Consider the following 27,467-nt stretch of genomic DNA (forward strand, 5'->3'; position numbering starts at 1 on the left):
TGTGTTCTTTGTTGATTTGTCGAGTCGTCTCAGCAGGAAATTTCTCGAGACAAGACGGACATTCTAGCGCTAATTTGCATGCGCGCACAAACACGTGCTTTTCTCGTTTCCTACATACACCATGTCCTTTCCTACATACACCCAGGGAAAAAAAAAACAAGGACTTCATGACGGCAAAAATAGAGCATAAGAGAATGACTAAGCACAAATGGTGCATACAGAGGACAAAACAAGGTTGTGAAAAAATCCTAAATGTTCCACAGAGACGTACCAATCAACACCTGCTCTGTGAGACAGAAACGATGTGCTGGTAATCTCGTATAGACTTCTGAAGTGCAGAAAGGCACAAAGCAATCAGTGCAGTGTTCTTATTTTACTGACTATCTTTTGCCTTACAATGAAGGAATAATATATTTCATCTAATAGCCTGACATCCGGCCTTAACCACTAAATACCTCTCAAATGAGCACCTGTCATTCTGGAGGCCTGTTTTCAAATGCGATCCTGCTTCAGTGGGAAGGAGGAGTTAAATCGATTTTTTTTTTTTTTAATAATAATAATAATGACAATCACAAGAAGTTCAAAATAGAACACTGAGGAGAGTCAGCTTGGTCCGCAAAACACGTCTAATATTAATTACTAAGATGAATTACTGGCCGGAGAAAGAAAAAACATCTCCCGAAATTTAGGGAAAATATACAGAACCCCCATATGATTTTGACATACTTCTTATCATGAATATCTCTTTGTGGAGTGTCTGGTTTTGTGATGGTGCATTGGCAATTTATCGTTATTTATTAACGTCTTTTAACTTTTATTCCTCAGACTCTATTATCAACCTGGTCAGAGGAGCAGAATTTCAGTTTTCAATTATGAACCGTCACCCAATTCGTCTGAAATTAGTATTATTACGTAAGTGAGTGACAGAGAAAGAGAGAGACAGTGACCGAGATTAACTCAGATTACATTACTCCTCAAGAAGTAGGAGGTGAAAGACAAAGAATGAGGATTAAAAAAACTCACAACAGTGTAACATGAGGCCAGTCATTTATAATGTATATTTCAGGGGAATTTTTCCTAACAAGTGACAACAGGGGAAGCTTATAATTTCACAATACGGCAATGCGGCCGGCACCTTACACACCAATATAAACAGCAGCACACTCCGCCTATATACAGGAGACTTAGTCTTCAAGAGCCACCATTCCTTTTACGGGGTCCTTCACTCTCATCTGAGAAAGGAAACAAGAGCGAGACAGAAAGCAAGACTAAGTTATTTTCTCTTTTTAATAGCAGCTTAATTAATACGCATCAATTAATACACATACAAGGCCCTTAACCCTCTGTGCTCCAGGGGTGCCATATTATGCTCTGACCTCAGCTACTGAGCAGGCTGGGATATGTGAAGAAAATCATTTCACTGTGCTGTAATGTCTATGTGACAAAAAAAGTCTATTCTTCTATTCTTCTATCAATTTTTAAATCTAACAACATTTGCGTCCTTCCTTTTATTAGTGTTTAGAATATGATTGCAACATTATTAACAAGCAGAGAGAGACACCATTTTCATCAAATGTAAAAAAAAAAAAAAAAAAGGAAATCCAAGTATACAACTTAAACCAATAAAACAAAAAAAGGTTTATATGGACAATAGCAAACTTACTAGGTTGCAAAGCCAAAACTCATTACCCTCAACTACATGGAGCCTAGTTAAGGGGGTTGGCAAAGATCTTAAATTCTTAGTCTGAATATTCATTTATCTGCTTAGAGCTGCATCTACACTAATCCAGATAAATTCGAAAACACTGTTTTCGTCTAAAAACGCTCCAAACCCACACTACTTTTAACGGTTTCCGAAAAGTTCCCAAAAAATGTGTTTTCAAACGAAAACTTATTAGTATAAGACTCTGAGAAAGGTTTTCTCTTTAATCTATTAGGTTTTAATAGACCAAGTGGCAGTAGAGGTGTGGTCGAGTGACAGCTGCGGGTGGAGAAGAGCTTGACAAACCGGCAGTTCCCGACACATAATGATTCTAATCGTTGGCTTGTTACGGCCAGGCTACTTAGTCTTGTCTTTTTCAGGTTTGGCTGTATGCAGACTTTATTAAAGTCTGCAAAACTACAAGCTGAGAAATATCATCAAAGCCAAAATATCGTCTGGGTTTTGGCACCACTTTTTTTTTTTTGGATAGCCTAAATGTCTCTCTATATGCTCCACATGCTTTGTCATGTTACATGTTTACTAAGCATGCCATTCCTCCCCATGACGTCTCTTGTTCTTGGCAGTGTAACATCATTTGCCGAAATCACTAGAACATTGTATTTGCATTTTGTATACAGAGACTGAAAGGCTGGTTTAAACAGTAAATCAGGTTTATTATGTACAGCATTGGGGCAGCTAGGGTCTCTAGGTTGGAATTGAAGTAAGTGTGTATTTTTCTACATGTTTTTTCTGTGTCTGTGTGTGTTTCCTAGAAAGTTCTCCAGTTTCCTCCCATGAGGAAAGGAGAATGGGCTCTCCTCAATTACCCTTAGTTGTCAATAAATGTGTGAGTGTGTGTGCATGGCACCCTGCAATGTTCCTGAAATACACTATGACCCTGACCAGAATAAAGCAGTTACTGTAGATGAATGGACAGCCAGAGGCAATAACATTTTATTGACAGATGCTAAATTTGTTTGGAGAACGTCTGACTAGTTTAGATGTGTCCTGCTTGGTTTGGCTGCTGCTCTTCACACTCTATGCCTTATTATCAGCTTCAATCAATTATTAGGCAGACTAAAAATTGAAATGAAATTGTATTTGGCTTCTGTTTTATTTTCTTATATCTAAATCTTATATATGAACATACACTACATGAACAAAAGTTTGTGGACACCTGAGCATAACATTCTATTCCACAGATAATCCCCATTTGCTGTTATAAAAAACTGCAAACATCTGGGAAGATTCTCCAGTAGATTTTGGAGTGTGCTTGTGAAGATTATTGGTACTGATGTAGGGTGAGGAGTTCTGGAACGCAGTCAGCATTCCAATTCATCCCACTTGTCCCATTCAAGATCTTCTACTCCAACCTGGGTAAACCATCTTCATAAACTTTGTTTTTGTGCACAGTGGTATTGTCATGTCATTCTGGTTGTCATATTGCTATAAGTGAAGGGAGAATTTCAAGCTACTGGATCCAAAAACATTAATACAATTGTGTGGCTCTTGTATTCAAACTTTGTATTCACAGTTTAGGGAAAAAACACAAATGGTTGGAAAAAAATCAGGTGTCCCAATCCCTTTGTCCATATAGTGTATAGAAAAAATACTAACATTTGCCATTACATTAAAAATATGCTTAATAAAGAAGGAAAATCGGTATTATAATAGAATATATTAACTGATTGCAGAGCAATGGTCTGGTGTCCACTGTATTTTCTGCCTTCCACAGATTTCTCTGTTGCTCACCTCATCCAGTTCCTTCCTGGTCTCCTCCTCCATCCTGCGAATGTCATCCATGTTTAGTTCAATCCAGTTATCAATCCAACAGAAAAGCTGCCGGTGGAAATTAGTGAACAGGCGTTTCTCTTGCTGTTGACAGAAAGAAATGAAAAGAGAGTTGAATGAAGAAAACAATGACTGATACAAAAATGATACTGAAATGATCAGCTGCATATTAACTGTACATCTTACTATATATATATATATATATATATATATATATATATATATATATATATATATATATATATATATATATATAGTATATATCTGTTTCTAAAAAATAAATCAACACCTACCCGAATGCTTTATTTACAACTGCATTAACCACTTTTTTCTATTCTTTCTTCATGTCTAAATCACTGTCTGGGTGAAATCACACATACAGTTGTTGGAGACAGCGATTTACAAGCAGAGGACAAAAAGAGGGTTTGTTTAAGTTGTTTTGCTGCAAATAGCATGCAGTTTTTTCTGCTTGAATGCACTCTACATTAAACTGCTCCCTAATTGCTCAGGAGCAACAAACTGTTTCAAACATTTCAGATACTTCTGATTTCAAAATCTGTCACAACACTGCATGAGGTATTTGTAAATTGGATGTTTACTGTAATATCCCAAACAGGTGAAGTTTTGCCAGTTTTTGATAACAATAACACAATAGAAACTGGTATCTGAATCAAACAATATAAAGGTTGGTATTGTCGATTCTGTAAAAAAAAAAAAAAAAAGACCTGACCAATCGAAGTTGTATAACATGGGGGAAAAATAACTAGCAAATATGATATGCACTGCTTACTAATTAATAGAATTCATTCATAATAAAATATTTACTTAAAACTCATTATTGTTACAGTCAGTGTTGAATAGTAGCTGGATACAAGAAGCAGTGATAGTAGAACAAGCAGCATGAAAGAAGCTGAGTTATTTTATAGTAATGTAGTAACTGCAGTAAAATGTAGTAAAGTAGAGGTGTAGTATAAAATATCTAGCTTTTCTGATAATAAAAAATAGCTTTTCTGTAATAGGAAGTAGTTTCAATGCAGTTTACCTTTACTCGGTTGAATGTAGTACAACTATCTACTTTGATCAAATGTCGAATGTAAGTCGAGTTATAGCTTAGCGATTTTAAATCCTGACTAGCCTGTAGCTAGTGTTACACTTCCAAAGTGACTTCAACAAAACTGCCAACATTATAGAAAAATAAAACATTAATTTCTAATTAATACTTCATTTTCTACATCGACATTTTCTTTTACAATGCTTGCTAGTTCAACAAGCTACTGATTTTTTTGGCTAGAAATCTGTTGAAAGTTTTAGACTTGTCGTGGGCAATTATTATCAATAGCAACAAATACCAAAAAAAGAACTCAATGAAATTTAAGATCAATCTCAGATCAATCTAAGTATTGCAAAATGTGCAATTCCCCATATCTGAATAATAAAATCTGTTTTATGTTTGTGGTACAATCCAAGAGAGATTCGCTCCAATACCAGTAAGCTATTGGCTGTTGCATGTCGGTCTCATTTGTAGTCGTAATACAGTATAAAGTATACAAATTACAAACTACAACACAAAGAAAACTAACCAGCAAAAACATTTTAAAGTGCTGCTGGAGCATTTCAATTAGCGTTAGAGGTAGCTTTACATGGACATTGGAAAATTAAGACATGTTATTATTATTTAATATCAGCAAATTTATGTTGTTTTAAGACCTAAAATGTAGATTTTTTTACTTTGGACTTTTTTTTTTAGGACCGCACGGAAACCCTGAATAAAGCCAGGCATTATTCAACAAAGCACCCAAAAGCACAGTCCACACACAGTCTTAATATATGCTCTTATCAGTCATATGTCTAATGCCTACATTACTCATTATTTTCTAAAAAGCAGCATGTAATTTAAATATGGCTGCTTCTGAGCTAAAACCAATACCAATAGCACTACTACTTAAACAATTTGGCTAAATCTATTCTTTTTTGAACATCTATTACTCTTGACAAAACACAATATGTTCAATATGCTCAAGTGTGCTGATACTAATGACCAGTGGCGGGCAGTCAGGGCCAGCAAAGTCTTCTCTGCTGGCCTAAACACTATCAGAAGCACTGACCTACATTTACAACCTAAATTCTAATATTTGTTCCATGAAATTGTATTAATTTATTCCTAACAGTTTATTCTCTTCATTTCATAGCCTTTCTCTTGGCTGCACTGCTTCCAGTACGTGTATGTGGATGTTACATTTCAGAAAAGAGTTTGTTCACCACTTCCAGACCAGTGGTACCACTGGATTACAGCCTCTGAGGAGCGGTGCAAATTATGAGTCTGCATCTCTGGTGAGTAGTTTGTATTTTATTAAATTGTAAAAGTTTTTGTCATGTTATTAGACAAATATTGATTCTAAACTGCTCCAGATGATGTAGGTGGCACAGTTGCGTATGTAGTGTAGATGTTTCGAGCTTGCTTTAGTAAAATGGTATTCACCCTACATACGCGAAATGCCTCGCTCTCTGTAATGCCTCGCGTTGTTATATTGCGTTTTTGTACAGTATTGATGGTTTCTATAATTCAGAGGTGATAGTGGTGGCATTAAGAGTTGGATTAAGTCGGGTAAGTCCCCACTGAAGGCCCAGGTACCAAATGCAAAAAAAATTATATCATGCATGCCAAAAACACATGATAATGGGCAGTTTAAAAGATAAAAATTACCATATATATTCTAACCTCAACTTACATCACTGTAGTGTTTGACTGTTTGTATTCTACTTATATTAAGCTTTTTAAATATTAGAGGAACTGCTTTAAAAATGACTAAGAATTTAATTTGCACTGTTTGACAAAGACCGCATAGTTGACAGCTTAAGAGTATAAGGGCTTCTCAGAGGACCATTTGAGGCCACACATGTCCTCAGAGTTGAATGCACTAAAGCTCACCTTCTGAATGAAGCTCTCCACTTTGTTTTGCAGTCCCCACCATTTGAATTTCACAGTTACCAGCTTGTAAGCACACATGTGCGGACATTCTGTCTTTTTGGGTAGTTCTTTCTGTGAACACACACAGATACACAAAGTATGTAAAAAAATTGAAAATCTTAATAAAAAGAGATATTAGACGAAAGATATTGTGAGCATTGTGCACCTTCCAGTCAGGCCCCAAAGGTCCTCGTCCAGTCTTGACAGATTTAAACTTGGCTGGATCTTCTTCTGGCTTGTAGTCCTGCAGAGGGCAGCATTACACCACACACATAACAGCTCAAAATCATGTGCCTATTTCTCCAAAATGACCCATTCAGCTGCAAAATGACTGAGTGGGGACAACCGAATGCACTGAACCATTGAGTCAGACACTTCATCCTCTGTCTGGTGATTTATTTCTGTGGCTCTAGAGTCCTGTTTACAGGTTTCTGACTTCATGAAACAACACTTGTTTATGAAGACTTGCAAGAGCTCAGTAAATTGTGTCAGACCAGGAAAGATGTATTGGATTACCTGGACTAGACCTAATACCAATACTGCAATGTCATCACATAATTAAGTCACAGTTTTGTGAACTGTTTAAAATATATTCACGCAGTGAGATGTTATACAAAAAAAGCATAGTATTTGTAGTCAACGTACATAAACTGATTAAATTCGCATGCTCAAGATACTCTACACTGCATGCAGGAAATTTCAGCGATTTTCCTGTTTGGGTAAATGGTTAATGGGTTTTTTTCTATTTATTTCTACAATGGGAAGTTGGGAAACAGGGCAGATCATATTCTAAAAAAAAGCACCATTGATATTTGAGATACTGATATATAATCAAACTCGTATTAAACAGGAAAAGATTCTATAAGACTTAAAAAGCATATATAATTTATAATAGTGTGAAAGAAGGCAATGAGTTGCGACTGATTTCTGGTAACTTTTCTCAATCTACAGTGAAATTGTCCCCTGAGCCATGATGGTTTGTGTTTTTCTGTTTTTTATATGCATTTTAACATTTTAAAATAATTAAATTTACTCTGTGTTGAATTTGTTTATGTTCAAAATTGTTCAACTAGATTCTGTATATTCGGGGTTTCAAATGACAGATAATAACCTATTCATCCTTCCTCTTTTACTCAGCCTAGACAAGAAGCGCGTCCTTACCTTCGGCTCCACATGACTTCTGTCAGCGATGTCAATATACACCACATCGACCTTCTTCCAAGTGTCAGGGTCCAGACCGTGCACCTGCACAGACCAGGAATATACACACACAAAGTCACATCCTCTGAGAAAAAAGTGACCCCCAGCCTGTGGCCTTTCAGCTAAATGAAGAGTACTCACATTCTCCTGATGACCCATGTCAGGTTTATGCCATGTTTCTATCTTGATGAGGAAATTCTCTTTCATGTACTCATTCTGCAGGATGAAATCATTGTTTTTAATAGCATACAGTATATTAAATAAATCTCAGGGAAGTTATATTTGACATTTATTGGTGTGCGTGTGTGTGTGTGTGTGTGTGTGTGTGTTGCAGTGGCCTGTGTGAGGTGAGGTGAAGGTGGTCATCTACTCACTGTGATTACTGTAGAAATGGAGAGCAAGGACAAGAAAGGAGAAAAAACATCAGATATATTTTATATTGAATTCTTATATATAATATATATTTTATATAATATATATTATATGTACAGTATAGATAGATAGATAGATAGATAGATAGATAGATAGATAGATAGATAGATAGATAGATAGATAGATAGATAGATAGATAGAGTTCATTTCCATATAAGGTATACGTTCCTATGCACAGTATATACTATACAAATATATAAAAAAACTCTGTGTGGTAAAGGGGGGGCATGTTTTTATATGTGGATAAGGATTACTGATGGTAGCACAGTATTAATAAGCTGCATTCCTTTAACTATGTCAATGAATTTTCCTTAGGAGGATTGTGAGACAATGGTGTGTGTGTGTGTATGTGTGTGTATGTGTGTGTATGCGTGTGTGTGTGTGTGTGTTCGCCATTAGGGTAACCTCAGTTCCCTGCACTGTAACTCCACTCCCACTCTGCTCAATCAGTTAATTATTTAACAGACAGATAGAAGTGGGTGATTGTGTGTGTGTGTGTGTGCGTGTGTGTGCGCGCGTGTGTGCGTGTTACCTGTGCGACAGTATGGATAAGCATTCCAGGCTTTCTCATGAATGTTGAGAGCTGAAGCGGGTGCTAGCATTCTCACAAACGATGGAACTTTACTACAAAAAAACAAAAACGGGAAGCACAAATGGGTCGAACAGAGGCTTGTGTTACACAAAAGATCTCCCCAGCATGTGCAGATGATTACTCACCTCTGCAGGTGATAGATTTTGTGTGTGTATTGGCCTTTTTCTCCATCTTTCTCATACGGTTCGTTCTTCAGGACCTCAACGCCCTCTCCTCCCCCTGTCTCATTCTTACTTGCCTCGGCTACTGAGTACAGCTGACCTACCTGGTACTGTACAAAACAAACACACATACACAAACAGACTTTCTAAGCCCAGCACTTTACCTCTAAACATAAAAACAAACTCTTGTGACATTTGGAGTGCATATAATCCAAAATAATACTTTAATATTCAATATTATACCATTATCAAGTATCAAGTATGACTGCCATGTCTCTCACTCTCTGCCTCCCCCAGCCTCTATTTTGTCCCTTTTTGGCCATTATTTTATGAAATGCACACACACACATGCTGAACAAAGGCTTCTTTCAGTCCTTAATCACCTCTACGATTGTGCAAAAGCTACTCAGAGCATATACACAAACCTGGCAAACTTGGAAAAAAAAATGCACAAATGAGCACGAAGAACAGAAGTGTAATTGTGTAAATGAGTTCAGGCATATTAGTGAGAAAGAGACTTAAGTCTTTGCTACGATAAGCCGATTTCAGTCTGCTGCAAAACTTTGCATTTGGTCCTGAGAGCAGTCTTGTTGGAGATTTATTAACTTTGCTTCTCAATTTAGCTACGGCATCATAAAAATTTTCAGTTTTGTAAACACAACAAAATCATCCAAGCAAACCACATCAACCAGCTAACACTTCGTTTTGCGATATTAAAGCAACAAATTGTCATGGATCGCCAAGAATTTATGAATGACATCCACCCGTGCAGTAGTGATATCTTATCAGTAACATCTTATCTTCAGCGTGCTGCTAAACTAAAAGTACTTAGTGGCAGTTCGGTGTGTGATATACATTAGCTATATTTAGCCTGCACTCACATTCTCTCAGCCTCATTGTCCAGCACATTATTTTGCTCAGTATCCAATAACAGTTCATATTACCCGTATGTGTTATGAGTGTAAACAGACCTCTGACATGATCCTACCTGCTAGCGAATATTTTTTTTAATCAATCACATGCAGGATCCAGAAATTTAAAACCGAATAATCAAATAAAATTAATAATAATAAAAAAGGTTGCTATAATTCCTCAAAACAGAGTTTTAGGCTGATAGTATCCTAAGTCTGCAACCTAGTGAACCAGCGTTGATGTCATTTATCAGAGGTGGAAAGAGTAATAAAATATTTCACTTAAGTAAAAGTAATGTAATTTCAATGAAATTTTACTTAAGTACAAGTAACGTTTCCAGTCTGCAAAGTTACTCAATTAAAATTAAAAAGTAGATCATTTAAAATTGACTACTTTTCTAGACAGCAGGGGGTGGGATGGGAGATTTTAGTGTAGTTTGAAAAGGACAAGGGGACATAAATCTCAAAATGTGTTTAATTGAAGAAACACCTTTACAAATTAAAGTGCAATAACAACTTGAGTCTAACGTGAGTTTAGCACGTTTGTTCTCCCACCCATCAATCAGTGCAGTAGTTACCGGGTGCAATTATTTATTTTTTTTTACTTAGTATCAGACAGGATTTAAATTGTACTTCAATTCAATACCTAAAAAAACATGCTTAAGTAAATGTAAAATTACACATTCTACAGTAGAAGTACACAAAAAACCTACTCTACCTTCAGTAACGCAAATAAATGTAATTAGTTACTTTCCAGCTCTGTCATTTAAAGAGACTTTATAGCACTTTTCTACGTTACTCTGGAAAAGGGTGAAAATATGCTGTAAATATACATTTAAAATGTAATGGTAGCAATGAAATAGATGACCTACCAACACTAGATTTACTTTGCCATAAAAACTGGGAATTGGGATTATAAATGCTGTACAGTTGAGTATTTGTTCATTTTAGTGCTGAATTTTTTTTTCTAAGCTGTTCAGCAGATATGGGAAGACATGCATGTAGAATCAGCTGGATACAAGATCTGCAGGTGGACTTAATTGCTGTATGAGAAGTAGCCGTATTATTCTATATGAATAGAAAAGGTTTGAGATCATATTCAATTTGAATGATTTCCTAAAGGAAGGAACAACGTGCAATCTAAATATAGTAGAAAAACGTGAAAACTGGAAATGTCCTGTATACACAATCAATAAACCATTGTTTTCAATTGTTTACACTGAGGAAACAAAAAAATGACAATGAAATGATGAGGGATTATCAAATTTCATTTCTAATGGCCTATTAAGTTTTTAATCCACATGCCTTTCATTGCCTTACTAAACTAATATGTGCCCTTATGTAGAAACTATATTTCATGTGGTGCTTTGATAAATAATAAATGAGGCTCATATTTGTACCAGAGCATGCTCTACACTCTATTGTCTCTATAAACACCAGGTGCCCACTGCTTTAGAGAGCATGTGGCAGTCATTTACTTGCATTTAATTCTAGATTTTCAGTGGTACAAACTTGCAAACCGTATACATACTATATGTAAAAAAGTATTGGGACACCAGACTTTTCCAGCCATATGTGATTCTTCTGCAAACTGTTAGTACGAAGTTCAAGGCACACAAATGTATAGAATGTCTTTGGATGTGGTAGGATATAATTTTTTGATAGTTTTCACTTGCTCTAGGTGACAATGCCCACACTGTCTGAGATCCTCCAGTACTGCTCGACTGGTACCAGCTTCTCTCAGAATGAGAGGTAAGTACACTTCAAGGCTCTTCTCTGTTCTAGCACCAAGGTGGTGGAATGAACTTCCCCTAGATGTCCGTACAGCAGAGTCCCTGATTATCTTCAAGCGACGACTGAAGACCTACCTCTTCCTGAAATACCTAAATTAGCACTTTCCAAGTTTGTAGAATTCGAGTTATATTTATATTAAGTTTGTAATCTTGCATACCAGTGTAGATTTATTCATTACTAGAGATTTAAAGCACTTTTGTACGTCGCTCTGGATAAGGGCGTCTGCTAACTGCCGCAAATGTAAATGTAAATGTAAATGTGCACAAAACGAAGTCAATGACAATATGGTTTACATGAGCTCTGAACTGAACCCTACTAACCACCTTTGGGATGAATTGGAATGCTGACTGCACTCCAGGCCTTCTCACCTCACCTACATCAGTACTTAAAGTTACTAACACTTAATAAGCTCAAATCTCAACAAGAAATCTAGTGGAACATCTTCCCAAGAGAGTGAGGGGGCTAAATACATACCGCAAACTTTGTTCCATATAGTGTATATAAAACCTTCTATATACGTTACAGTTGTTACTATGAATATAATATATATCCGTCTAGTCTCACGGCATTTCGTGATATAGTCTATAGTTTATCTCTTTTTTTCGTGTCACTGAGGACGACTTTCTATGTAATGTATTTTAATAGCAAGCATTTTTGGTGCCCCAGCCAAAGTTTTCTTTCTGCCACTGGATACCTCAAACGCTGTATAGTTTTTTCTTTTGTTATTGATTTTTTTCATCTTCAAGCACTATTACTCAACATTTAAGCAGGAGATTTTATTCTTGTTTTTATTGCTTTATATTCAGAAGCTACTCGATATTATAAACCATCGTCAGTGATTCCTTCCAGTCAAAATATAGAAAAAGTATTCTCACGGTTAACAAACACATTTATTACAGTATAACCCTTAACCTTACCCTAACTATTACCCTAACCATATATTTTCTGCCTTATTCTCTGATAAAAATGGGGAAAAAAGATTACCTTTGGCATTTCTGTCAGCATTACCCATGATCCTCTGCCTCCATTGCTATGGAGACGGAGCCAGACGGAGGCAGTCATGCTGAGTGACAAAAAAAAAAAGAGGGAAATTCGTGTCCATGAACACGAATCAATAGATTAAAGTTTGTGACTATATAACGAAATGCCGTGAGACTGTGTTGTGTGTGTGTATATGTGAATATATATCTCAAAATATAAACAATTTTAACACATACTTAATTTACAAGGGTTTTAATCATCTCAGTTGTTTTGCATGTTAGAGTAAAACATTGTTTTACCATTGTCTCACCAACATCCTTGGCTGTTGTACCAGGGATTTTCATTTTCTAAGGTGCTCTCTGACCATCCAATTAAGATGGGTTGAAAAAATGCTGACATTACTGTATGCCTGTACGTCCCTAATGTTGCCAACTTGAAATCTGTTTGGGTAAAGTAACAGTTGCATTCTCATGTGCTTGAAGCAACAGGCACCCACACTGTTGATCTTGAAGTTCTCAATGCGTATTTCTTTGAACCTGGCAACACATGATGGCTGATTGGATAAAATGTCTAACATAAACATACATTACTAAAAGTGTGCTTTAGTTTTATATCTTGAATTTATTCTCTTCTGGTAAGGTATGATTCTTTTTTAGGACTTTTTTTGTATTATCATATTTGCATTGTTATATTGTATAGTATTGTTGATTCTATAGGGTTGGTCTATTTATGCTTATTAGTTCTGTCAGGTGATTAATCAAGAGTAGTTTTAATCTTTCTTAAGGTGTGAATTGTGGGCAAGGCTCATTAAATTATATTTAGGATGTAACCATCTCAATCTTCAATGTGCTTTAGCTCTTTATCTTGATTGTATTCTCTTCTGGTAAGGTAGGATTCTGACTTTTGTGTATTATCTGTTTAACTCAGTACTAGAGTTGTTATTTCCACTAAACTTCCCCTAAATGTCAGCTTCAAATGATGGGTAAAGAGGTACCTCTTCCTGAAATACTTAAACTATCACTTTCTTTCCTGTTTGTTTTGTCTTTGTTCATTAAAAAAGTGTGCTATTATTCATTGATAGAGATATAAAGCACTTTTGTACATCGCCCTGATAAACGACATTCATGACCTAAATCACCTGAATAACCAATGCCATCAATCTCATAAGATACAGTACTCATTAAAAAGGATAAATGTGCAAAAAGACTACAGTAGGAAATGTACCAGGCACACCGCAGAATGTTTGGAATCTAATTTTACCCTCATAGAGTATTGCAAGGAAAAATTTGATTCATAAAACTGCAATATGACCTTGAGCAGGAATCCTAACTTCAAGGTTCTCCCCAAATTTTTGCCAAAGTGATCACTAGCAATTTTTTAGTAACAGGAGTCCAGCATATACGGGAGATCACATAGGTCAAATGTGGCTCCTTACCACAATATAAAATTATGTAATATGTTCATTAGATCCATTTGCTCAATATGTACACTTGTTGCTTTTGCATGCAATGCTGGGACATGGTTTGCCAAACCCACAAAGACAGTTGACCTGGGTGTAAGTGCCAAATCTTTGTCTATTTCAGACAGCAGATCTGTCCAGTGATGAACCCGTCATGGTATTTTGCCCACCAACACAGCAGCAGAGTAAAACAAGGCCTTGCCTACTATTTTAGGACAACAAACAGGATTTAAAATAGTGTCTTGTCACTTTATAGATAGAGAATTCTGTGCAATATGGGAAGAATCAGCTTTCAAGGAGAAAACGTGCATAGTGAGGATAGTTGATCAAATTATCCAGCTCTTCAAAAGGAAAGCACAGTCAGCAAAGTTTTAACATGGCATTGGCAAATGTGGATGATTTGCATGTTGCCAAATATTTCCCAGATATGGGCTACCAATTCTGGTATCTCCTTTCACTGACACGAGGCCATTGAAGGTCATCGTTGAATTGTATGGTTTGCTTCAAGTTCATCCAGATATCAACCGTTCAAACTAAAGAAATGTAACATTTTTAAGAAAAAATAAGGTAATTTTCAATTTCATGGCTGCAACACATTTCAGAAAGGTTGGAATGGGGCACGAAGTGTGGAAAAGGTAAGTTTTATTAAAATGAAATGGTTGTAGGTTAATTGACAACAGTTCAGTAAGATGATTGGGTATCTTAGAGAGGCAGAGTCTCCCAGAAATAAAGATCAGCAGTGGTTTATTAATGTGTCTACAAATTGTGGAACAATTTCAGAATAATGTTCCTTAACATAGAATTGCAAAAGCAGTTAAATATCTCATCATTTACAGTACATAATATCATCAAAAGTTTTAAAGAATCTGGAGAAACCTTTTGCGTATTTTTCATGAAACGGAAAATACAACAAAGGAAGCCCAGAACTGTTGAGCAGCTACAATCCTGTACCAGAAAAATATGGGACAGCATTACTCTCCCAAAACTTCAGCAACTGGTCTCCGCAGTTTCCAGATGTATACGGACAGAAGACATAATCCTACACAGTGATAGACATAGCCCTGTCCCAAAAAATTTCAGAATTGTTGCAGCCATTAAATTTAAGATGACCTTATGTTTTCTTCTAATATGGTATGTATTTTCAGTTTAAACATTTAAAAAAAAAATTATATTGTGAATAGAATATTGATTATTAAGAGTTGCAAATCGTTGCATTCTGTTTTTATGTACATTTTGCACACTGTCCCAACTTTTTTGGAATTGGGGTTGTAGTAAGATAAGATAAGAAGATATCACCCCCATCTGGGCTCACTGGCTGAAATGCAAATAGATATGGTGTGCGTCGTCTGATATATGATATAAGAAAAAGAAATGTATATGTGGCATCATATTCTCCTATATAGAATTTTGAAAGACCTTGATATCCAAGTGGAATGGGTGAATTATAGAACATGTTTGGGCTGCTGCAATCAAGCAAATATCTCATTGAACTAAACTAAAGAGAGATAATACATTTTGGGCAGTGTGCTGACTCCGATAGGACCTCGCCTTTAAACCACTGGAAAGCATACAGACAACATTGCTGTGGGGTAGATTGCATTAAAAGTGAGATTTTATTGCACAGGTCTGTCTGAGTTTAATGAATACAGGAAATGAATTCCATAACATACCCATAAAACCATATATCCATAATATCTTTGTTTGTGCAAAGACAGAGAAGGAAATAGCTTCTTCTGTAGTGCAAGAGTAGCAAACTGCTCACCTTTGAGTAGTCAGGATTAAAACCAGAAAGCTATGCACATCCCTACAAAGCATCTCCATAACTGAAGGTGGTGCGATGCGCATCTCGATGCATAGCCAACGATACGATACATTAAAGATACATATGAAGCAGCTACCGATGTGATGTGATGCAATGCATCACTCCTATTATGCAGTGCGATCCGATTTCGTTTGAATTCAACACACAAAAATATGATGCTATGCAATTCAATTTAGTACAGATAGTTTGCCTTAAATTTTTTGGTTCAGATAGACAACAAATCATCAATTTTCTTAAGTGCCTTCTGACTTCCAACACAGGTCCATTTTACAAACAGAACAAAGATTAAATGAAGCCGGACCTTCTTTTTCTGTTCTAGTAAGATGCAGCTCTACCTCTGCCATGTTAATCTATATCTTATGTGACTTTCAGGACACGCCTCAGTCTCTGTAGTGTTGTGATACGTCATATCACGTAGCAGCAGTGGTGCTGAGAGAACACGCTTGAGAAATAGTTTATCGAGGAGAAAATAATCTACATATAAAATTACGGTCACATTATTGGTCACTTTCTAAACAATGAAAGTATAGCGCATTTACTAATAATTATATATAAATAGGTAGTTACACAGGTAGACAAAACTGTTGGTACCCTTCCATTAAAAAAAGAAAAACCCACAATGGTCACTGAAATAACTTGAAACTGACAAAAGTATTAATGTAATTTTCATTAGTTAATCAGTACATTTTTATTTATTGTTGCTTATGTCAGTTTCAAGTTATTTCAGTGACTATTGTGGGTTTTTCTTTCTTTAATGGACAAGCACCAACAATTTTGTACACGTGTAAGTGAACCAAAAGCATATGAAATTTTTTTTTTTTTAAACAGACAATTAAAGACCATTTGCACAAGTCTGTGCTAGTGTGTATGTGCGACCTTCATATAGTATGATATAATATAGTATGCGCATATATGACACAGGGATGGAGGAAGCAATGCACACAGGACTATTTTTAGCACAAACATCAACACTACACTGGCCAAGGAAAACTAAAGAAAAGACGGGAGGGAATGCAGAGAAGCATCTTCAGTTGCCTTTATTTTTAGTGCTGTGTCAAATATTATATGACAGGAAGATGGTTAAATAAGAGAGAGAGAGAGAGAGAGAGAGAGAGACAGAGAGAGACAGAGACAGAGAGTTTGAGATAGACAGGGCACAAGAGGAGAATGATTATTAAGTTCATACATTTCGATGTTCAGATGGCTGTGTGTGTGTGTGTGTGTGTGTGTGTGTGTGTGTGTGTGTGTGTGTGTGTGTGTGACATCACTACTGAGCCTCAGATATTACACCATCATACTCTGCATCATCCTGTTCCAACCAATCAAAGGCTACATCTTTGAACCAATCCCAGTCCACTAGCATTGCATGTCACTGTGCAGCACATACACACACATACACACACACACACACACACACACACACACACACACACACACACACACACAGAGAGACAAATGTGACATATATGTGAGACCTGTATACCAAAGACAAAAATGGCAAGAGGGAATGACATGAACAGTGAAAATGACAAGAAATACGAATAACAATAAAACAAAAAATAGTGGAAAAAAGGAAAAGGGAAACTGTAGTCTCTTCTTTAGTATACCAGGCCATGTATCTATATGATTTATTGGTTTAATATAGCATTTCACTCCAAAGAAAAACGATCAAGCTGTGGGGTTTGGCTTCATTCCTGACAGCTTTATTATCCAGCTTCGAAAAAAATAATCCTGTCACGGTCAGCTGAGTAAAATGTTACGTAACTTTTTCTTCTTTGCACAAAATATGCATTTCAAAACATTCCAAAGCAGTTGGAATAAAAACAGAATGCAATGATTTGCAAATCTTATAAACCCATATTTAATGCACAGTAGAACATAAAAACATATTAAATGTTGAAACTGAGGAAAAGTACCATTTTAAAGAAAAATAACGTAATGTAGATTTTGATTGCTGCAATACATAAAAAAAAAAAAAAAAAAAAAGGACGGGGATTTTTTTAACCACTGTGTAGAATCTCCTCTTTTAACAACAGTCTGTTTATGTCTGGGAACTAAGGAGCCCAGTTGCTGGAGTTTCGAGAGAGGAATGTTGTCTGATAAAGGATTCAGGGTGCTCAACAGTCCTAAGTCTTCTTTGTCGTATTTTTAATTTCAGTATGTAGTTTAGCATTGACTTATTCAAGACCTTCCTGAAAAATATGACTTCTGGATGAAAGCATTAAAAACAGCATCCAGAATACAGAATCATGCCTGTTTTTAAGGCAATGTCGTCTGAGGACTCGAAGATCACAAACATCCAATATGTACTTTTTGCCATTGTCCTCTTTTATGATGATATTATATACTGTAGATGATGAGATTTATCAAATATTGGATGTTAAGGAACATTATTCTGAAATTGTTCCACAATTTGTAGACACAGATTTTAAGACACTGCCCATCTTTACGTCTGAGAGACTCTGATTCAATAAGATACTATTTTATACCCAACCATGTTACTGACCTGTTGCCAATAATAAAATATTCTTCTAGCTGGTTTTATTTTTGTCTTTAATTAATGCTGTTTAATGTGTAACAATTAATTGCCAAATATTATATTGTTGTCAGGCCACTGTTTTTTAAATATGCATATTAACAGATAGTAAATGGAAAGATCACATATATAACGTGTTTTAATAAGGAAATGGGCCACCATGACAGCATCAGTTTACCCTGCATAGATTCTCTGAAACAGTCACTGGATGAATTTCATTAACATGATCAACAAAAATAATGTTACACAGATTTGCAGGGACCAAGTGGTGACAAAGCATGCCAGCAAAATGCCCCCATGCAGTCTACATAATTACACGCTTTTATTACTAGTTTCATTGCAGCTATTGAATAATTCAGTGTCCAAAACAATGGCCTATTCACTATGTTGTGCGTTGTGTTCTGCAGGTCTGCTATTTTGTAGTGCTGTCCAAAACATGGTGGGAAACATCCTGTGCACCTTTTAAAATCTTCTGAAGCATCGTAATATAGACAGTGTATAGGTGTTTTTTTTAATTATTTAATCTATTCCCTATGTGGGAATTCTATGAAGTGCTCCCAATATTCCAATACAGGGAATATGAGTAAAATATGGACCATTGCAAAGGAGTAGCAGCTTTTAAGAAGCACACCGAACAAACAAGAAATCATATTCTTAAAAATGAAGTGGAGTGGAGTGAAAAGAAGAAGCAATCAGGAGGCAAACCACTCCTGTATTATCCACACCGATGCTCTGAATCTATTTTAGCATTAATTTAGCTACAGCTTAAAACAGAACCACCAGACAATCCTCATTTCTTTAAAGCAAAAACTTCAATTAACACCTTTAATTAAACTGCTTTTCCGATGTGCACTGTGTTGCAGATCTCTCCAGTGTATGTCAGAGGTGTTAATTTAATCTGCTTATTTTACAGTGTGAGGTTTTTGCACACTGGAAACTTGGCCAACTTTCCAAAATCCAAAATGGTAACTATAGGCAAATATAACAAAATGAATACAAATATTTAAATATGGAAATTCATGTGTATAAAAGTAGTTAAATTCGATTAACTAGATCTACCTCAGAAACACACACTAAATAACGGCTGTAAGTTTACAAAATAATCTTCATTTAGCTATTGGTTTTAATGAACAAAAATGAAAAAATTGTGGGATAGTAAAGATTTTTCTATTTTCTATTTTTTTTTTTACTTGTGAAATTCGTCCGTCAATCGTGGACATAAGCCTTCTGATCCATCGGTCATGAGTTCAAATCTCAACACCACTAAGCTGTCACTGTTGGGCCCGTGAGCACAGCGGTAAAACCCTCAACTGCCCATTTGTATAAATAAGATAATAGTAAGTCATTCTGGATAAGGCCTAAATGCCATAAATGTAAAGATTCTCTTTGTGTAAACATAATAACCAATTGTTTTGTTCATGCCATGTATTGTAAACTATTTTAAGCAAACAGAAGTAGCTTTTCTGAGCAGAAATTTTCAGTTCAGTTCAGTATTATAATATTATACAAATTAATTCAATAGTAAAAGCGTTTGAATGAAGCTAGTTGAAGGAAGTGGGTGCTTTGCGATGGCTGAGGGAAGTGTGGCTCGATTGAGCTACAGATCAAAAGGTTGTTGAGTTCAACTCCACAAGCTTCCACCCAGCTTCCATAAATTGTTCTTGAGCAAAGCTCTTATCCTTTAAATGTTAAGTTGTATCCTTTAAGTCAATCTGGGTAAAAAGCCATGGGCCAGAAGAGATTTTCTGTAAATTCTACAGTACTTTCTTTGCTGTGTAGGAATATGAGACAAGACTAGAAAGTGATATTTTATTTTTTTTGACACCGAAAAGTGACTTTTATCTTAATTACATCATATCTATGGTATGCTCTTTGCAAAAAAAAGAAAAGGTCATGTTTTAAAGGTTTTAACAACAAATCACTGGTCACAAATACATAAAATCACTCTTTTCAACAAGGAGTGTAGTCACATACATTATATTATATTATATAGATAGATAGATAGATAGATAGATAGATAGATAGATAGATAGATAGATAGATAGATAGATAGATAGATAGATAGATAGATAGATAGATATAGAGAGAGAAAGAGGTCCAACAATGAATAATGAAATTCTTGATGCTCACCCAACAACTATAAGCCGACATTGGTAATTACACTTGAAGGAAATTCTGGATGAGTCAGCATGCATCAGTGTTGTCTCTTTTACACATTTTAATACATTTTTCAAAGTCAGCATTTGTTTCCATAAGCTGCGGTTAAGCAATTATTCAGAACAGGCTACAAGACAACAGCCATATATACAGAGTCATGGACCACTAACATTAATTTGAAAACCTAATTTCCATAACCTTTTCATTGAATCACTTAATGAATAAGCTCCTCGTTGCCGCTAAGAATAAACACTTGTTAGCTAAATTCAGGGTTTTTCTTTCTAAATATCTAGTATCTGTCATTTTCATTCAGGTTGTCAAACGTGTAAATTCAAAATACGCATTAAACTTAATGCATGAGATTTAGATTCTCCCACGCACATATTTAGACATTAGTCCTGGTATAAGCAGCTTAAAGGGGTAAGCATTCTGTCATAAGGCTAGCATTTGATATTTTATTTGAGAGGTTACATGGCACAGTATGGCATCTTTCAGCCTCTTGTGCAATCATTTTAATCATTGGGAATAACAACCAGATCTTAACTGTCATGACAGATGTAGTACTGCATTATCTTAGAGGATATTTTTCTAACATTTTCCTTTGTATAAGGTAATGAATCCAAAATTCTGTTTACATATGCCTGTTTAGTGCAGCTGATATGAAAACACAAATAGGTGTTGCTTTGTACTATTTCTCAAAATGTGAAGTGAGTGAAGGATTCCCAGAACAGAAAGCAAGTACAGATCCCATGAATGCCAACACCATCCATGGCCAGAAGCCAAGAAAGCCAAATTAACCCTAGCTGGTTGGAAAAGAAGATCCACTCTGTCCCCCTGTCAATCAAAGCAACAATAGCCAATCGTAGCCATCAGTGAGCTAATACATGCGGAAAAAGGCAGATTTCCTCTGAGAGGGTTACACTGCTCTGTGACTCAGCATGAGCAGTCATGCAAAAACATGCAACTGGAAGGCTTTAGGAATCACATGATAGTCTTAACTTTCCCCAGCTGGTATTAGTGGTATAATAGGGAATTAGCAGGTGTCCAAATGGTGAAGAAATTTTCCAAATGAGTTAGATGTTAGCTAGCTAACAATACTATATATGGCTAGTTAATTAAACCCTTTCTCACGTAGCTTATTTAAATTTATGACCATTTGTTTTGTTTTGTCTGGTTTGTTTGTTTATTGGGTTGCTTTTTTCCAGTCCTTTTCAGGCCGCCATTCCAGTCAATAAAATTTGCTATGGGGCATTTATGTTTATGTGTGTGGATATATGCTGTAGTTCGCATAAGACATTTACACAACTGCAATTATCGTAATTGTAGGTTACATACTAACTAACCAGAGCATAACATGAATAAAAGTATCAAGACAGAAACGGATGCATTGTAGAAAAGGTAGGGAGAGAAAGAAAGAAACAGAAAGAGCAGGACACAGAGTGATATCCGATATCTCATTGGCTATTCAACACCAGGCAACCACTGAATTGAGTGACATGCTAACGAATCATAGGAGATAAAGAGGCAGTGACAGGAAAACAGAAGATTAAGACAGAAATACAATTTTTACTGACATGGGAAAAGATGAAAACATGTCTTGACTAGTGTACTGTGTGGCTAAATTTGGATCTGGAAGTCAGAGAGAGAGGAAAGAGAGAGGAAAGAGAGAGAGAGAGAGAGGCTGATGGAGCTAAATTTGCTGACACAGCTTTTAATATTGGCAAGCAGAAAGCTAAAGCAGTAATTTTGTCTTTTTTTTTTAAGTCTACAAAAAACATGCAGGAAGACCAAGTGAAAGGACTCACTCCCTGTAAAGCTGACTAATACGCAGCTCGCTGACATGCATGATAGTGATCTGATTCGAAATGACAAAGGCAAGCCGTTGTACACGAGCAAAGAAACCATAACTCGGAGGGGTTGTTTGCAGTCATTATGAATAATGAATTCGCCGTGCAAAATCCTGCTTCACACAACATACGCAGACAAACACGCACACACACACATACAATGAGTACACACTTAGCACTTACCTCCTCCACAGAAATGGGTAGGATCACTCGGCTAAAACGAAAAGAGAGAAAAAACAGATTATAAAACAAGCAAAGTAGGCTTCGAGTTAATCTTTACGTTTAATGGTTACCACTGTTATAACTGGTTTTGCCGTTAGAAATATTTCACTATTTTTATTGTTTTATATCACCATCTTCACTGCATCATATTAGTCAATACAAATACATCATATTAGTCAATTACTGGAAGTTAAAGAAAAATTAAACACCTCCACCTCAGACCCCACTGTCCCCGTTGGATGGACATCAGATTAGCACATAATGCTAGGGTTACTCGCTTGCTTAATTAGCTGAAACAGAATGGGTTTATTATCACCAGTATTCCTCCACTAGGTTTCCTTTTCTTATACCAGTGGCACGACAAATGCAGATAGGTCATGCCTATGTGAAAATTAAGTCTGGATACTTTGCATATGCAAATCATTTATGCATAGGTGTCTGGTGTTTATACATAGGTGCAAATCTTGGTGGCCATAAGTTCGTTTCCTTCAAACCTATTTTACTTATTTCTCGTACTTACTACTTCCTCGTATGCATTTGGCATCTGTGGGATCTCGAGCTTTTAGCCACGCTGATCCTTATTTGTGGAATCTATTTCCTCATGATATTCACAACAGCGATTTTTTTCCATTTTCAAAACTTGTTAAAAAAACGCATCTTTTTAGATAGGCATATCAGTGATACTGTATATGTACTTTTTATTGGTTGTATTATTTTTTATTATTTTTATCTGTTGTTAATTGTTTTAACTGTGTATGTAAGGTGTCCCTGAGTGTCATGTAAGGACCATAAATAAAATTGTATTATTATTATTTTGAAGAGATCCTATACTCGTTTGCTCATTTTATGTAGTATGTTAAAAACTTTACAAACTTCTCTTACAAAAAAAAAAATATTCTTGTAAAATACCACTTTAAAGATGCGATTTGTGCTCCTCATTGGCACTTGCAGGCTAGCTCGTTCTGTACAACCTGAATTTTTTATCAATACTCTTCAAGAGTAAGATGACTCCAGCAGCTCACAGACTTTAAGACATCATGCACCACAGAGCTTTTCCTAGCTGTGTCTTCACCGACATACTTGGTCACACATCTGACCCAAAATGCGCTCACTATTTCTTCTCCAATGCTCATGGATACAGTAGAAAGGGTGCTTTCAGGTTGTCTAAGGCTGCAGACGTTGTGATGTTACATTTACTGTACACCAGCAAGAGTCACATGTTTTTCCTGAGCACATCTATAGCCTACACAGTCACTATAGGAGATCCGGTGTCTCTGTTCCCATCAGCCTCCATGACACCACAATCTCTTGCATTATGAACATCTCCCTGAGTCACAGTACTAAGCTGCTGAAATGTTGAATTTATGGTACAAATGTTCCCTTTGAGTCCATTTTGTGACTTACACATTTATTGTGACAGTACAAGACCACATCAGGCTTCTGAACATGAAGTAAACTCTAAGTACAAGAGGACTAAACAGACAGAAATCACTGCCTCACCTTGATGCACAAAAAAAATTCCCGAAAGCATAAACATGCCTAAACATTTAAACAGCATAAAATTTTAAACTTAAAGCTAATTTAACATAATGCAGTCAGAAAGATATGAGTCATAATATTATATTTGGCTTCCATGCAAATTAGCAAAATCTGAAGAACCTACATTAGAAGAGAACATGAAGAGCAAACAAAAAAAAAGAAAGTTACCCAGAGCTTGAAAATGAACCCAGAACACTAACGTTTTGAGAGGGCAATGTTATTGATTGCATGACCCTATTGCCCTGAATTACACCTTCATTTACAATACATGTATAAATCGACATTCTTCGCAAATGGAAAGAGTTCCTGAGGTGAACGATTATTTTGTGAAACCTTTCAAAACAGGATTTTCACTCAAAATCTATTGACTTGGGAGATCCTGTATTATAAACCCAGAATTTCTATACATAGTGGAATTTAACAGTGTTTAGGAAAATGTTAATTCATGTCTGAAACCATTTTGGATGATGCCTATTTCTTTGAAGTCTCCTGTCTATCAAAATATACATTCAAATGTAAAAGGGGTTCATTTTCCCCATTGCTGAAGATTTTTTCAGCTAAATGAAATGTGAGTTTAAGATGAAACACAGGTTGAATTATCCAAGCAGGGACCCTGAAATTCATTTTTCCCTATTTATAAACACATTTGGATCACCAGGTAGCTTTTTTTGTATGCTCAGTTGACCATATCTACATGCACAGGATTTTTTTAATTTTTCACTTTATTCTAAATTATTGATTACTTGCCATATTTCCAAAAAGACCAGCTAGCTTGACTCGTCTTTCTTTTAAGAAGGTGCCTAATACACAATAAACACCATCTTAAAAATAAATAAAAGCAACCACTAAAAAAGTCTAATCTCTTGTGGCCAGAACGGTTCAAAAGCGATCGGAAACTCGTCACGTCCCAACCTGCACACTAGGCATCCAAATAATACGACGTCACGGTAGCAGGTTATGACCTCAGCATCCATAGCTCAGGACTCTGACATGCATGAGGGTCCTTGAGTGCATTTCACCTCCAACGCACAAACCCGTCCAAACCAATCAGAGTCGGATTGTGCTCCTTGCTTGTGCACATCTTCCAAACGAAAAAAGAACACACACACACACACACACACACACACACACACACACACACTACTGATATTTGTCATGTCTGCCACATTTTCCTGTATCCTACTTCAGGTCTAATATTATAGACTTGTTACAGAGGTGTTCTTCATCCCAGTAATGACCTTGATAAATCATATGTCCCTGCTGGTAGCCAGAAGGAGGGAGCAATGTTCATTTCTACACCTCCGGATGCCGGTAGGAAGCCAGGGTTTGGTAGTGCATCATTCCATGCTTAGACCAGCAAACTCAGCTTCTCAAATTACACGTTCAAAAAGGAGCAGCAGAAGCTGTACAGAATTATAGGCTGATACAGGCTACAAAAAGATGCAGCCAAATGTCAGTGATGTGAACTAAAAAGAATTGTAGGAACATGATGTACTATTGGGTAGTAACGAGATGGTCCCAGGAACTGAGATGCAAAAGAGCTGCTCAGTAACAGAGGATGGATTTAACACCTTCAACAAGAGAATACAAGCAGGGAAATAAATGATGCGTAATGAAAATGAACGCAGACTTGGACGCTAACGGGATGCATATATGAATAGGATGTCAGTCAAAAAAGCAGATATCCATTAGTCGAGATCCAATGTCAAAACCAAGTTTTACAATGTCGCTATGGCCTGGATCCGAGAACCGCAAGTCCACCTGCGCTACTCAATCGGAGGATGCTGGCTTTTCTTCCTAACACATTAATAAGACTACACACACACACACACACACACACACACACCATATATATATATATATATATATATATATATATATATATATATATATATATATATATACCTTACTTACAATTCTTTGATGAGCATGGTTGCTGCCTTTGCTGTGTGTTTCGGGGAGATTGGCGCTGTGATGCCTTGCTGGAGCTGCCGCTCGGTTTTACCCGCAGTCTGTCCTACAGCTCGCGCTGCTCCGGTGTCGTTCTCAGCCAGCGCTCCGCTTCCTGCTCGGCCCGAGGGGGCGCGGCGCATCGCCGTAATCACACGAGCTGGAGCCGTCGTGGCGTAGGCAGCGTGACGTCACACAACGGAGCTGGGAGGGGGGTGTTTCTAGGAATATAATTTAAATAAACATGTACTTATTTCTAAATTTAAATTCATTTAATTATAATACAGCGTGTTGAACCACAGATTTCAGACAGCAGGTTGTATTTATTCTGAATGCACTGTGTGTGTGTGTGTGTGTGTGTGTGTGTGTGTGTGTGTGTGTGTGTGTGTGTGTGTACATGTATATATGTATATATGTATATATTTTATTATACACATATATGCACACACACACACACACACACACACACACACACACACACACACAAACAGTGCATTCAGAATATATATAATATATATATATATATGTGTGTGTGTGTGTGTGTGTGTGTGTGTGTGTGTGTGTGTAATATATAATATAATATAATATATACATGTATATACAATGCAATAATATATAATTAATGCAAAAGTATGATTTTTATATACTCTCATCACATACAACATGTGTATATGTGTATGCACAAACCTGTGCAGTAGATCTTTTTTTACAGCAGTCATTTTACCATGAAATAGTCGTACATATACAGGCATTAACAATGGCATTCATTAGGGTTCTTTTCCAAACTGTTACCACAAATTTGGAGGCATTAAATTGTATAGGGTTTACATGCTTTGGAGTGGAAGATCTTGAGTGGCCTGCTATAGAGATCTGATCTCATTCCTAATGAACCTCATTGGGATGAATTGAAATGCTGTTGGACGGTGGTGCAATTCTTTGAAGGTAGAATGTCTTGATCAAAGTTGTCCAAACTTTTTCCCGTGAAACAATGCCTGTGGGCCAAAATTAAATGTTACATATATATATATATATATCTATATATCTATATATATATATATATATATATATATATATATATATATATATATTACAATTAAGGGTGCCATGGCCCCTCTTATTTATAATTTTATATTCCAAAATAAATAACATGAATTTGTAATGTGCTTAACTATTGCAGTTTTATTTTCAAAGTTCCATTTAGGTGAAACTTACAATACAATTAAAAAATAATCCAATTTATTGTACAATACAGTTCAAGGCTTAATACAGCTATTCAGTGACCTCTTATGAGAGACATGAAACTGGACATGAAAATCTAAAGGCCCTTTTTTTATATATATGGCACCACAGGCCCTACACTGGACATCTCTGGCCTAGATAAACATTTTTAGCATCTACCTTAT

General features: G+C 36.2%; 1 protein-coding gene across 2 annotated transcripts; it reads right to left on the minus strand.

The window, feature by feature from the left end:
- Positions 1–1,030: 1,030 nt before the first annotated feature.
- pitpnab (phosphatidylinositol transfer protein, alpha b) lies at positions 1,031–26,228 on the minus strand. Of its 2 annotated transcripts, XM_046861741.1 has the most exons (12): positions 26,029–26,135; positions 22,537–22,567; positions 12,536–12,614; positions 8,811–8,956; positions 8,626–8,717; positions 8,036–8,043; positions 7,803–7,877; positions 7,623–7,706; positions 6,628–6,705; positions 6,423–6,533; positions 3,455–3,577; positions 1,031–1,232 (listed from the first exon to the last, which is right to left on the minus strand). In XM_046861741.1, the coding sequence occupies exons 3-12, from the start codon at positions 12,611–12,613 to the stop codon at positions 1,185–1,187; spliced, it is 843 nt and encodes a 280-aa protein (XP_046717697.1). In that variant the 5' UTR covers position 12,614; positions 22,537–22,567; positions 26,029–26,135; the 3' UTR covers positions 1,031–1,184. The 2 variants fall into 2 exon arrangements, with proteins under 2 accessions (XP_046717697.1, XP_046717696.1); XM_046861740.1 differs by lacking the exon at positions 12,536–12,614 and having other exon boundaries at positions 26,029–26,228.
- Between the last annotated feature and the right edge of the window lie 1,239 nt (positions 26,229–27,467).

The sequence above is a fragment of the Silurus meridionalis genome, chromosome 11 (genome assembly GCF_014805685.1).
Source record: "Silurus meridionalis isolate SWU-2019-XX chromosome 11, ASM1480568v1, whole genome shotgun sequence".
Lineage (NCBI taxonomy): Eukaryota > Metazoa > Chordata > Actinopteri > Siluriformes > Siluridae > Silurus > Silurus meridionalis.

Bases quoted from the DNA above. Each gene is read 5' to 3' on its own strand.
- pitpnab (XM_046861740.1), bottom strand. From the start codon at position 26,207: ATGCGCCGCGCCCCCTCGGGCCGAGCAGGAAGCGGAGCGCTGGCTGAG. The intron at 3,578-6,422 runs GTGAGCTTTAGT...TTCTGTCAACAG, and splicing joins TGGAGAGCTTCATTCAGAAG to CAAGAGAAACGCCTGTTCAC. The intron at 1,233-3,454 runs GTGAGCAACAGA...TTCCTTTCTCAG, and splicing joins CCAGGAAGGAACTGGATGAG to ATGAGAGTGAAGGACCCCGT.